A 14,752-nucleotide genomic window follows, 5' to 3' on the forward strand; every position below is an offset into this window, starting at 1 on the left:
AGACTGCAAATATGATCAAGGAGTTATAGTAGTGGTCTAGTTTTTTTTGTTTATGGTTTTAGTTTTCATTTTGAAAGCTTTGTAAAACTTGTAGGTTCTAGGTCCTTGTAAAACCTGATTTTGTGTTTGTTTTTTGGTCTAAGGATCTTGTTTCCTAATTATGCTATGTTTGAACATCTTTTTTTACTAGTGTTAGGGGTTTCGAGTCCCTTCAAAACTTGTTTTTACCTTAATCTAAAATAATACTTCTTATTTTTATTTCATGTATTAAACATATGCCATGTTGTAGGTTTGGGTGATCAAGAAAGTACTCCATGACATCAATTACCTTTCTCCATTGATCTAAACCTTACAGACATAGATGAAGTACAGTTTACAAATGGTAAGCTTTTAACTATTAAAAGCCTTTATTAATTTTATAAAAATACTTAGTTCATATTTCTAACCACTTAAATTGCATGTACTTAAACAAACAAACAAGATACAATTTATAGAGATCAACCATCAATGCTTAGTATTATCCCTTCCCATACGTTTCAATAAGCTATTGCATGTAGTTAGTAATTTTAATATTTTCTAGATTAATTACATAAATTAATTTTTGTACTTGAATATTTTATCTAAGTTAACATGTTGAATATGATTTTTTCTTGTAGTTTTGGATGATCAACAACAAGCTCAACAACTTATGTTGTCCTTTTCTATTGATCTTAACCAAACATTAACAACAATAGATGTAATACAAACTAGACATGGTAATGACATTATATAAATAAATCAATTATTTGTCTTTAGTTTGTAAATTTATTTCGTCAAACTTTACATATTCATATTATTGCAAGATTAGATGACCAACAAAAAAATCAAAAGCACATGTCTCCAAATTCCATTGAATCCAATCAATCAACAACAAAAAAATGATGCAATGGAAGCAAGATACGGTAATGAAATTATGATATGAACATAATTGTGAGTATTTAATTTATAAATGTATTGTAAATTTATTTCGAATATATGTTAAATATTAATGTTCTTACAGATTTAGATGATCAACAAAACATTCAAAAATATGTGCAACCATATTTTATTGATCTTAATCAAACAATAGCAAAAATAAATTCAATGCAAAGTGGAGATGGTAAGGAAAATATGAAATGAACTTCAATCAATTGTGTCTTTGATTTGAAAATGAATTTTTATTATTAAGTTAATGTATTTGTAGGTGTTGATGGTATTTATAGGGAGGATAATGATCAAGATTGAAGTGAAAAATTGGTTCCAATTAGAGGAGAGTTTAATATAAGTCAAAACCAAGAGCTTCATGAACCTATTGTATTATTTTATTATCCAAACATTACTTCCTTAGTTTTGTGCTTTTGCAAGGGATTTGATTTTATCTCATGGTGAAAGAATTATGATTCTTTGAGTTATATTTTTTGTACCATAGTTGTTCTTCATCTTCATGTGTTTATGTTGTCTCAAACTTCTCATCTAGCATTTGATTAAGTTAACATGTAACATTTGATCCAACTTTGGTATTGCAATAATACAAATGTTGAAGTATATGTGTATGGTTATGAATAGCATGGTCAAATTAAGCATTTTTGGTGTAACATGTGTGTATGGATTGAGAATCACATGAGCAAACCAAACAATTTTTGTCTTTCTTAATTATGATTAGTTTTGAACCTTGTGTGCCTTTTGTTGCTTGCAATGATAGAACCTACATACTTCCAAATTTCAACCTATCACACCATTATATACACCATCAAATTTTTTATCCTATCCTCCTATGCACTAAGACACAATTAAAAGATATTATTTAATATTGAAGATCATAGTTTATAAATGATTCTCAAAATGTAAATTTTATGCAAAGGAGTTGATAAATTAAAACATCTATTATATATTTATCTCACTATTCTATTCTCTTACACATTGTTTATAAATATGATCTTATAAAGACTTAATTAAATCTAAGATTCAAAACTTATTTATTATTGTTTTTTTAAATGACGTCGTTTATTTAACAAAAAAAATTATAACTACATTTAAACATCTTCTTAAGCAATTAAAAAATACAAAATAGTAAAATATATTATAACATGACAATAATTATTTGGAGCTAAGTTCCTTCTAAAATAATTATATAATTTTGAATTAATTTTGCAAATCTATGTTTATATCTTTTTTCTAGATGATTACTGTAAAATTTGTAATTTCAAGATAATAATTCTTTTAATTAATATGTTTGGTAGGTAATTTTTTAATCAATATTAATAATATAATTTTTTTTAATGGCTAAGAGGTCAAAGTCAAGATTAATTATTATGTGTTGTGAATAATAAATTTATTATTTATTGAGCGAGCCCAAAACCTCTTATAATTCAAACTTAATAAATAAATTATCCATATTTATTAATAATAATTGAAATGAATTATTAGTATATTAAAATAATTTTTTTTAATGATTTCCAAAATATTCTTTTAAAATAAATATTATATAAATGATGCCTAATATATAATAGTATTAAAAATTTTAATTTAATTTTTAACAATTAAAATTTAATAATAATATTTTTTAATTCGTTTATTATTATTAAAATCTTTTTTTTACATTATTTAAATAAAGTTATAATTCTTATTAATATTCAAATAGATACATACCACTTTTACTAAATATTATATTAATAATTTCTTACAATGTATAATTTACTGATGTTAAAAATACTATTTAAATAAATATAATAACAAATTTATAAATAAATATAATTTTAAAAATATAGATTAATACTTTATTATTTTTTAATGAAAGAAACTATTTGATATTGCAAAATTTATATATAATCTAAAAATGATTTAAAAAAGAATGATACGCCCTCTCTTTATTCATACCGATACCAGCCTTTATTCATAAATGGCCAGCACAAAAATATAGATGGCCGTGGGTGTAGTAAATTAGAAACTTGATTTCTGACAAACGGATGCTGAGCGGATGATTTGACAAATGGGACAGCGCAAATGGCGCTGGCATGGATGGGCACGGCACGGCCGGTGCAAATATGTTGCACCGTCGCAACTCATGCTAAAAAAGAGAGTTTTAAGGTAAAGAAGTTGTGTCCTCCCTCGTATGAATTACATATTTGTTGGCTGAATAACCTATTTCTCAAATTTCATGCCCGAGTTAGACCATCTGCCAATGGCCCCATAAAAACCCTTTCCTATCCAACCAATCTGTAGAAGTTTCAAGCGGCTCAACCACATTTTTGCAAGTGTAGCCCGCCAGGCCAAAATTCAAACTGTTCAACCAGATTTTTACTAGTGAGCTACCATAGACCAGATCAAACGGTTCAACCGGAATTTGACAACTGAATTATTATTATGGACCATATTAGATTTGTGGGGTCATTGATCACACAGAAATATTTAATGTGTATAAGCGTAAAAATCCGCAATGTTCTTCATATTCAAGGCCAAGCCTGGTTATCCTTTCCATGAAGTATTGTCAACTTTTTCTAAGGTTCTCCCGAAATTTTGATTCCAATCATAAAACCAAAGTAAAGATGAACACCCATCCCATCATAAATCTGGCCTCATTTTCACAGCCATGCATATGACCAATTCACTTTTTGCTAAGCATTGCTTACAGACCATCTTGAATTAAATCAGGTATTGAAAGAAAACATTATAGATTACCATTATTATTGCCGCTTCTGCTGAGAAACAATCTTTACATCAATCAAGCATCAAAAGAAAACACAATGGATTATGTTTATGATTACTTCCTCTGCAAATAAAAAATTGTAGAGATGAATGATCTGAGAAAGATCGCGGAGAAATAAATGAATCATGGCAATGAATATTAAAGAATCCACCTAATTTACAGACATCAAATTGAGGCACCACACGCTCCTTCAAATCGGGATGAATTTGAATGACGTGGGTTGCCTTTATTACTTTCAAATGACATTAGAGAGTGTCAGATTTCAACCTGTATCTCGCTAAAAACATATAATGATTGTAGGTATGCAGGGTGCGGTGCCATCTCTCCTCAGATCTCATTTTCAATTTAGTATTTTTTCCGTCCTGCTGGGAAGGGACTTAATCTATGCAAATCATATGTACCTATACATTCCACCAACCAACAAACCAAGATCATTGGTAGACACGGGAAATTAAAACCAACAAGAGAAGATTGCGCATTAGACTGATGTGGGCTGCAAGGATTTAGTATGATTTTTTCTCTCTGGCACTATTCCTTCATTGCCCGCTAACATCATGTACTTGTCCCTTCTGGTGAAATTTGTGCACTCAAATCCAAGTTTATCTGCCAGCTTCTTCTGCAAGTAATTGGCCACTTGGAAGCTCGATTTGCCTCCTGAAAATGTCAACTCCTGGGGAAGCTTGTCCATGAATTCGACATGATAACAAGGAGAAGGATTCATAAGGAAGAAAATGGGATCAAGGCACTTGAATCCCCTGGCTGTAGTTCCATAGAACATACTCACATTTGCATTCATGGCGACAGGAACAATGTCATCTGCTAATTCTGCAAAGAGGCAACTAAAACGAAGCAAGTAAGGTTCCCTGCATGTCGTCCCCTCTGGGCATACAACCAGGTCCCCCTCATTCAACAGACGTTGCATGGTCGGTCCGTCAAAATCTCTGTTTCGTGTTAACCGGACCGTCTTGATGGGAGCGAGGATTTCAGACATTCTGCTGAGGCTGTATGTGACGGCAGTAACAGGGCGTCCGAGGGCAGAGGTGAGAAATACGGGGTCTAGAAGTGTTCGGTGAGGACATACGTATAAAACCCCGCTGCTGTTCTCTCTCTGGACTGGAGGTGACCCTTTTACTCTGATTCTCACTCCAAGAAAGGCTCCCACTGGGACTGCAAGGTGGTATGGCAGGCACAACCCTACCAGCATCCTCGTTATGGCCAGAAATATGCCTATTGGGTACCACAGGACTATCCCTAGCGATATCAATGGCGTGGGTCGAACCGCTAACCTCCCGTCGTGGAAAATCAATGGCTTCACGTATTGGTCCCTTGGCACAGCTTCCAAGTTTTTGCCCGAGGGCACAACATACGCTTCCTGTATCAAACACAAACATTTAGCAGCCTGTTATGTTATAGCAAGTGTTATAATGAGCCTTGCTGTCTGAAAAAGGAAAAGACTCTGAGATTCATTCTGAAGGTGGGATTTTCTATATATCAGTGACAACTATCACATCAACTGTACCACAACACATCTGCCACAGACCAATGAGACAATCAATGTATGGACTGTACTAATAATTTGATTAAAAAGTGGCTCTTCTATGAAAAATGAAAATGACAAGTGTTGAGAATTCATGGCACAGGATGGTACATAGTACAGCTTGAGAACAAACAAACATGTATGGAATTCTAATATTGCTATCAGGATTTAATTGTGTGATGTTTTTGAGTCAAACTTATTGACTCATGTTTCATGAGTGGTGATTCAACATGAATCCATCTCTCATGAAAATAAATGGAACACTTGGCACTCATTGGATCTAGGTGATGCTCACAGGGGTAAGCATTGGGACTTCTTAGGAGGTCACCCATCCCAGTACTACTCCAGCCTGAGCACACTTAACTACAGAGTTTCCTCCATGGTTAAACCTAAAGCTTGCAACCCCATTTGCAAGCTTTGACTCAAAGTTTGACTCAAAAAATCACACAGTTAAAACCTGATAGCAATATTGCAATTTGACTTGCTGTGGAAATTACCTCCTGCTTATCAAGTGTATGGAACCCTGAACAATGGAACAAGCTAAAATCAAATTTGTTGGTTTGGGCGTTGGGTTCTTGGTTTTTGGTGAAGTTGAATGTTTTTCAGTGAGTCCATAGTCATCAAGCTTTGGTGAGTGCAAAGCTTGGATATTATAAGGGATGAGGTCAGATTTGTGTCCTCATCATTTTTGGCTGAATGGATACCTCTCAGTCCTTGGTTATAAGCCAAAGAGGTTTGAGCCATGAGTTGCTAAATATTTCTGTGATGGTCTTCCCTGGTTGATAGCTTGCAAGCTTCTTGCCTTTACTAGACTATTAAACTATCCATCAAAAAACAATTGTTGATTTGAGCATGAAACTTTGCAAATCTTAAACAGCTTGATTTTTGTGATTTAGATAAGATTTAAACTTGTACTTGAAAATTGTGTGTCTTATGAATAGCATTATAAATAATTTTACTTGTATAAGAGACATACATCTTATTTGTAATATAGTTTAATGTTTTCTACAAAGAATACAAATAGTACTATATTACTTTAAGATATCTATAGACTGAATACAAATAACCCAATATTATAAACTACATAACAAGACTTTCCTTTCTTTCTTCTTTTTAACATTACTTTAAGATACAGATAGTCCAAAATATTGTGAACTCTTAAAAAGGCCTTCCTTTTTATGTAACATGAACCTACAAACTCCACAAGAACATCACACTCCACAACATGACGAATAGAAAAGTAACACGAGAACAAAATTAGCAGCGCAGAAGAAAAAGGAAAAGGTGGTCACAACAAAATGTAGACCTTATCAGGAAAGATGACCACTACATGATGATAATCAAGAAAGAAAAGGTTACCAGACTGTACAGGGATGTGAAACTGTAAAGCAATGAACATTACAGAAACCCTTACGCAAAAAAAGTTCAGTGTAACAAACAGCTAAATCTGAACTACAAGCATTTGAATTGGAGAAGAAGAAAAGATCAATGGTAAAGAGAACAAGAAAAGATTACCTTGCATAGAGACATGAAAGGGAAATCTGTGAGGCGATCACCAAGGCCAATATCAGGCTTCTTTTCTCCAAAGAGATCCTTCACAGCTCTCTGCTTGTTCAATCCAATCAACACCCCTGGTTTGGCCACAAAACCAGTGCAATAACCAGCAACAACCTGAAGCTCAGTCCCCAAAACACACTCAACGTTCAAATACTCCTTGAGAAAGGGCTCTACCATTATCCTCGGATTAGCAGTGACAACATATCTCTTCCCACAAGACACAAAAACCTTGTACGCATGAGGATGCATGTCTTCTATATAAAACTTGGGCAGAACAGCCCTGCCCACACTTGTGACCTGCGAAACTTTCATTCCCGCCATGGCCAAAAATATCATAACTTGGACTCCCGCCGCTTCAGAGACAAAGTAGTACAACACCCACACCAGAGGCGAAGCCAGAAGAAGCAAAAGTGCCCTGAGAGGCCCCCCTGCTTCAAAAGCCATGAGCATGAAGTAAGGAAATGATGAACTCGATCTCATCAAAGTCCCATCAAGATCAGATACAACACTCTGATTCTCCCTGCCCGCCAAATCCCCACATTTGCTCACAGGATGAAACTTCGCTGCCCGTTGGGCTGCCGCCCCGCCCGCCATTCTCCTCGCCTTGAGCCATGATGTCACGGGCAGCAAATTCCACACGGCTTCAAACAGCTTCACAAATTCCATAATCTAAATCCACTGAGAAAAAAAAACAGTCGGACAATAGAAATCCCTTCAGATGTCCAACAAAATTCTTCGAAGCGGGAACAAATTGAACCTGGTATAACTACGAATGTCACAACCTATGTTTTTTCAATACCCAAACCCACACCGCGTGCATTTAAGTAGCAATTCCTTCCATTTTGAATTTTTCTATTTCCATAAACACCTCCTTTCACACCTGTGTCTCACCGTAACCGATTCTACCCCGGATGTTTTTTTTGCCGCCCTTTTAATTAAATAAAAGCAGTTTTATTGCCCTCCCTGGCATTAAACGTGTCTTCCAAGGCTGGCCTGCTAATTTCTTCTTCTCTACCACACCTAACACAAAGCCCAACACATTTCCACTTACGTTTGCCATACTATTTTAAAACCCGTTTCCAATTACCTACGTTAGCCTAATCTGTTATCTTCCTCCCTTGCGTGATTGATTTGGATAATCTTTTATTAGCTTTTATGGGTAGCCAAACTCTTGCCTTGTTTTTCGCGCCCTGACAAATTAAGTACACTTTGAATGGCATGTAAGCGAAATTAATGTGGCTGAAGATTTACAGAGTCAAAACCATATTTGGGTGGCAGAGTGTGGCAGACCCTCCAAAAGTCAACCCACTTCCGCCATTAAAGAAATGCATTTGTATTCCTGCAAGTTTTGAACACGCTACATAGCCGTGGGATTTATTGTGCGAGAGAAAACTCCAAATGTCGCCGCTTCATGGGACGCTTGTTTCGTCATACTAGAAGACAAATGTCGCTTCACCAGAACACGGAGAATACTGTGCATAGGCAATGAGCTGATGAGTTGGTTACCTGTGAACAAATCCTTGATAATCATTTCAATGCACACGAAAGGATCTGATTTGGAAGTTGTTGAATACATATGATCATCAGATTACTCCATTTCATTGTATTTGAGATTACTATTCTAGACTGGATCGTTTATTTTTTTGAATTTTCTGTGTCTTTGAGTAATAAATGAGATTTCGTAATCGTTGGGTTTCAATTTTGGGACTAAGTGAATGATTTCAAGTGTATGATAGAATGTTTGATTACTATTTTATTATTATTTTTACTTCTCTTAATGAATTTGAACACACTTGACGAGGGAAAAGGATTAAGTCAAATCATAAATATCAAGAAAATAAATAGTCAACTTTTCTTAATACTTAATTAAAAGAGTGAGACATTCAATACTAATTAAGAGAGTGAGACATTCAATATCAATTAAGAGAGTTTGCATGTTCTATACATAAGGTGTCATGAGTTGTTGTGATTTGATCATGTGGTGTAGAATCTAGTCATTATGGACAAAGTCTTACGGATGATGGAATCAATATCCTGACAAGGTTTTTGTGGAGAAAGGGATTTGCCACCCTTGAGACTCATGTAATCTCAAGAAACAAATGGGCCAACGCCACCTCACTTCTATTAGCACTTTGGTGAGCTCGGGAAATTAATTAAATGTAAGAGAAATCAAATTAAATGGATATGTAAAAGGAAATGCTACAATAATAGAGCATATGGTGAAACTATTTAAGTTAGAGAAACAAAATGAATAGGTCACTCTTTGTCCAAGACACTTGCACGAGTCAAGAACTACACTGTGAATAAAAGGAAATATGGTTTCTAAGAAGGAGATCTATCATCCAAATCACTCAAGTTCTCCATTATTCATCAAGGCATGCCATAAACATTTCCATTCATGATATTTTAACTTCTATGGTTTCCTTTTGGTTTCTTTGAGTCGAGCTATTAGACTCACATACTTCATCACATATCAAAATTGATTGCATCTACAAAGCCAATTGTATTTCTCATTGATATTCAATCCTACTACATGCTAGCATTTCTGTAATGGACACCCAGGAATGCCCAAAAGCTGAACCAAGGCTGAAATTATATTAATGCTAAGAATGCTGCAATCAATTACAAAGAGATGTATTCCAAAGGCCAAACCCTAAGGGAATGACGTCTAGAATGTTACAATAGAGAATGAACGTCCTCTATTGCCAAAAGAAGGGAGTGTGATTCACACATCCAAGCTCTTATCAAATGCAAGTTATAATCATCCGATGATCAGCAATGAAACTTTCAGCCCTATTTATCCTTTTCTTCATCCTTCTAGAAGGAACTAAAACATTAATTAATTGCAAGAGCTAGAAGCTTCCTCTTTCCAATAATTAATGCATACCCCAGAAATTCCTCCCTAGCAATAATTAATTAAATCATGAGAGGCTTCCGTCCTTCCAATAATTAATACATACCTTAGAAGTTATTCCCTTGTAATTAATAATTTAATTAATTAAATACAAAGTCACCTTATTGAATGACTTTATAAGAAATTAATTTAATTTCTTCTTATCCTCCACTTAGACTTTGGAGAATGTGAGAGTTAAAAGATGGGATCATTACAAATCCGCCCTCCTTGAAATTGCTTGTCCTCAAGCAATTAAGTAACATAATGTACTCCAACCTCCACCTGGATCCCAATTGAAGTAATATGTGATATCCATATGGACATTAAACAAACTGCAAATGAACATCAGTAAGACAAACCACATGTCCTGCAAGTTAGCTCCCAAAACTTGTGCTGATGAAGTATAAGTCTGGATATCACTAGAAGGCAGCTCCATAGAAGATCTATGAAACCTCTTCCCCCAAACTGCTGCAACACAAAACTGAATCTTTGTAGATGGTGAAAACAAAGCCCAACTCCACTCAAGGGAGTGATCAATATCAACTGCAAATATCAAATTTTCATAAGACAATGTGGCATCCATGTTGAACATAGTACTATCGTAGAAGTGAACATCAACACTTTTTTGATCGATAGTATAATATGACTCTATCACTATATCACTCACCTCATTAGCAATAAAAAGTGTACTATCATCAAAGCACACATCTACAACTGCATGCATACTGCTAAACTCCTTTTTGGATGGTTCAATTGACACATAAGTGGCTGCTGATATGAAAGTATCCTCACATTCTCCTAATCCCATTATTGTTGCATTGCCATCCTCTGAAAAAGCTTCATATGTGGACTCCTGACTATCACCAACAGCATAGCCTGGTGGTGTCTCGATCCCATCTGAAGAATCAGCTACCTTCTACTCTAGAGCAACATACAAATCGTCAAAGTTGATGCCCATCTATCTAGCCATAAGCTGCAACATCATATCCATTCGCCTATTCTGCTCCTGTTGCATCCTATTATGCTCCTATGGCATACATTGCCCCTTCTCTCATGTACGCAGTAATCTAAATATTACATTTTCTTGGTCAAAATTGCTATTTCTATCAGCTCGGTCACCCATGCTGTTGTCTTGTTCAAAGAATGTCTCCTCTGTGTTTGTATGACTGGATTAAATGCTTAAGATCTCCGTAGGATGGCAGGACTTATGGCTTTGATACCACTGTAATGGATACCCTAGAAACAACTCTAATACCACTATAATGGACACCTAGGAATGCCCAAAAGCTGAACCAAGGCTAAAATTATATTAAAGCTAAGAATGCTGCAATCAATTACAAAGAGATATATTCCAAAGGCCAAACCCTAAGGGAATGACGTCTAGAATGGTACAACAGAGAATGAACATCCTTTATTGCCAAAAGAAGGGAGTGTGATTCACACATCCAAGCTCTTATCAAATGTAGGTTATAATCATTCGATGATCAACAATGAGAATTTCAGCCCTATTTGTCATTTTCTTCATCCTTCTGGAAGGAACTAAAACATTAATTAATTGCAAGAGCTAGAAGCTTCCTCCTTCCAATAATTAATGCATACCCTAGAAATTCCTCCCTAGCAATAATTAATTAAATCACGAGAGGCTTTTATCCTTCCAATAATTAATACATACCCTAGAAGCTACTCCCTTGTAAATAATTAAATTAATTAAATACAAAGTCACCTTTAATTTTTAATTGAATGACTTTATAAGAAATTAGTTTAATTTCTTCTTATCCTCCACTTAGACTTTGGAGAATGTGAAGGCCAAAAGATGGGATCATTACACCTGAAACCCCTAACACCAGTAAAAAAGATGTTAAAACATAGCATAACCAAGAAACAAGATCCTAAGACCAAAAAAAAGACACAAAATCAAGTTTTATAGGGACCTGAAACCACATAATGTAACTAGAAAATGCGACAAGGTTTTACAAGGACTTGGAACCTACAAGTTTTACAAAGCTTTCAAAATGAAAACGAAAACAATAAACAAAAAAAACCAAACCACTACTACAACTCCTTGATCATCTTTGTAGTCTCCTTCCCTAGTTCAATTGTACTAAGAATGGTATCAATAGGGGAAAAGATAGTACCAACAGTAACCTCGGCAGCCTTCTTTCGTGAGCTCAATCTAGTCCTTTTACATGGTCCTCTAGGAGACACAATATCCTCATTGGTCTTCTTCCCCAAACTTGTTGTAGCCACACACAAACTAGAAGTCACTTGTTCCATATTATTGCCACTTTCCTTGATCAGATGCTAGAGACCTTGTTCATATTCCTTCAGTTTTTCAGGTATATTTCCCACTTGGGTTTCCAACAGTACAAGTTTGGCCTAGTCATTCTCTTGAACCTTCTGCACTTTACCCAATTTTTTCTTTAATTTCATAATCTCACTGTAAGTCCAGGAACCTCCACAAAGAGAGGAGTCAACATTAATCTTTGCAGTATCAAGGAAGGAGAGAAAAATCCCCAAACTCAAATCATCCACCTCCTTCTCCCTAGGGATCTCCATGCCCTTGTCTTCTTCTTTTCCTAAATCTTTCTCCCTTCCCATCTCCTCCTCCACATTTAGCTCTCTCAATCTCTGGGTTTCTCCACCCTTGTTTTCCTCATTACCAATGTTATCCGACCCTTCATTTTTATCCAAACTTTCCTCCACATCATTCTTCCCAGTCTCATCTTTACTGCCAAGACAACCCTCTAAATTAGAGCTAATATCCCCCATCTCCATGTCTTCCTCTGTCTCCACATTTTTTTCTTCATATTTATCAGAAGAATCAATAATATCCTCAACATTTTTTTGGGGAGTATCCTTAATCACCAATTGCTTCTTCACACTTTGTTCTTCATCCCCTTTGCTCTTTCTAGACTGGGACTCACTCACCGACCCCCTTTTCCTCTCTAAAATAAGGGAAACAATAATTGCCTTTGTCTTGCAATAACTCTCAATTAAGAGAATGAGACCTTCATGAAGGACAATGTGAGTTTCTTTCTTCCTATAGGCATGGAGGCTTTGTAATAACGAAAACCTCAGGTAGAAAGGAAAAGAAATCCTATCTTTATACCAGAAATGGTTCAAAAAAACAAAATGGAACTTGTGGACTCTTTTGGATCTTCCATCTAAAATAAAATATTCACAAAGACAACATAAAACATCCCTCCATATTACTTTTATCTAGTTAAGCTCGTAAAAGTCCCCATTCTTCTCCAACTTTTGCTCTTCCTCCTTAGTTTTCAAAAACTTTTTGAAGGTGACATTAGAGATGATTGTTTCCTTGTATTTCAGTCCATCCTTCAGGAGACCGATCACTTCAGCAATGAAGTCCTCTGTGAGATGAATCATGATGCCATGCAAACTAACCCTATCCTTGAACCAATTCTTAAAGAAAGCATCTATAACATGCAATTTGAAACCATGCAATCACTGCAGGTAAGGAGTCACATTTCCTTTCTCAAGAATTTTCCAGACAGAGGCTTTATCCTTCCAATTTTTGCAATTGTTGGGCTCTTGTTTTGTCGGCTCTCCCCCTATTTTCAAACAATGTGTGTCTCTAAGAATGAACAGAGTAGCTAATCCTAGAAAAAGAGACGAATTGAAGCAAGCCAAAATACTCGCAAAAGTTAACAAGGATTTCATTAATCTTCCTTTGTGCCACACCTAGATAATAATAGCAATGAAGTACATCCTAGGGATTGTAACACACCCCTCCATAGACCCACTTTCAATTATCATTAAATTACTAATCTTGGAGGATCTTTCCCTCCGTTGCATATGTACCATCATACTTAATTAGCGATTTTAATTCCTAATTTTTTTTGAGGTTGTTGTGCCACCTTAGTGTACTATCCCCTTGCACAACCCTGCTAGCGAGCCAATCAGCAACAAAATTACCTTCTTGGTAAGAATGCGAAAATGTGACTTTTTCAAAATTAGTTGTTAGAGCTTTAATTTCCATTATGTTATCCTCTATAGTCCAAGTTCTTGGGATTTTGTCATTGAGCATATTTATAATGTTTAGGGAATCACCTTCCATCCAAAGGTACCTACTTCTAGTTTCCACAGCCAGTCTCATGGTGTAAAGGGCAGCAGTGGCTTCAGCTCTATGGCTAGTTGAAATGCCGATGGGAATAGCTATAGCATCAATAGTGTTACTTGTATGATCCCTTATAATTCCTCCACACCCTACTTTTCCAAGGTTTCCATGAGTAGCCCCATCAAATTCCCCTTAATCCATCCCCTCAAAGGAGCCTTCCATTTTACACTTGATCTTTGATCCTCCACCTTCTTTGTAGGACCTGTATTATGCATAGAATTGTCAATCAAGAAACCATCAAGAAATTTTTTTTGAGATTTGAAAATTTCCTTTATTGCTTTGATGATGTTTTGACCTGGAACCCATTCAGGCATTTCTTTCTCTCTGAAAATTCTATTATTTCTTTCTTTCTAGATTCCCCACCACAAGTGAGGAAGGGTGATTTTCCATAGGTATTCCACATTACTGTCCTTTGTCGAGCAAGTATAGCTCTGGAAATAGTGTTGAATTTTATTATGATGAACCCAAGCAATATTCCAAAGGATGAAGATGTAGCTCCACACATTTTGGCTATAATTATATTTTAAAAACAAGTGATCCCTGTTCTCCAAGTCTTTCTTGCATAGACAACAAAAGTTGACCATATTTATCCCTCTTTTTTGCAAGTTATCCTAGGTTAGAATTTTATTTTGCAATAGAATCCAATAAAAATTATTGATTTTGGGAGTTAGACCTTTTATCCAAGCTTTAGACCATAACAGACCAGGTCCTTTTTCTTTAGATCTAAATATAGAAGAGACTTTTAAACTCCCACGAACATCATTCCTCCATAACATTCTGTCCTCCTTATAGGGATACAAGTAGTAAGCATTCAACATTATCTAGATATTATTGAAGTCTTGGCTAATGTTAGTAAGACTGACCCAACTATTATTAGCCTAGTAGTTTTCCACATGAATACCA

At 35.3% G+C, this 14,752-nt stretch overlaps 1 protein-coding gene across 1 annotated transcript; it reads right to left on the minus strand.

Annotated features, from left to right (window-relative positions):
• Window positions 1-3,835: 3,835 nt before the first annotated feature.
• Window positions 3,836-7,741, minus strand: LOC149543333 (glycerol-3-phosphate acyltransferase RAM2-like). Its single transcript, XM_089798159.1, has 2 exons — window positions 6,777-7,741; window positions 3,836-5,096 (listed from the first exon to the last, which is right to left on the minus strand). The coding sequence occupies exons 1-2, from the start codon at window positions 7,482-7,484 to the stop codon at window positions 4,203-4,205; spliced, it is 1,602 nt and encodes a 533-aa protein (XP_089654285.1). The 5' UTR covers window positions 7,485-7,741; the 3' UTR covers window positions 3,836-4,202.
• Between the last annotated feature and the right edge of the window lie 7,011 nt (window positions 7,742-14,752).

Source organism: Cupressus sempervirens, chromosome 8, assembly GCF_028749045.1.
Source record: "Cupressus sempervirens isolate cs-2001-9-10 chromosome 8, ASM2874904v1, whole genome shotgun sequence".
In the NCBI taxonomy this organism is placed as follows: domain Eukaryota; kingdom Viridiplantae; phylum Streptophyta; class Pinopsida; order Cupressales; family Cupressaceae; genus Cupressus; species Cupressus sempervirens.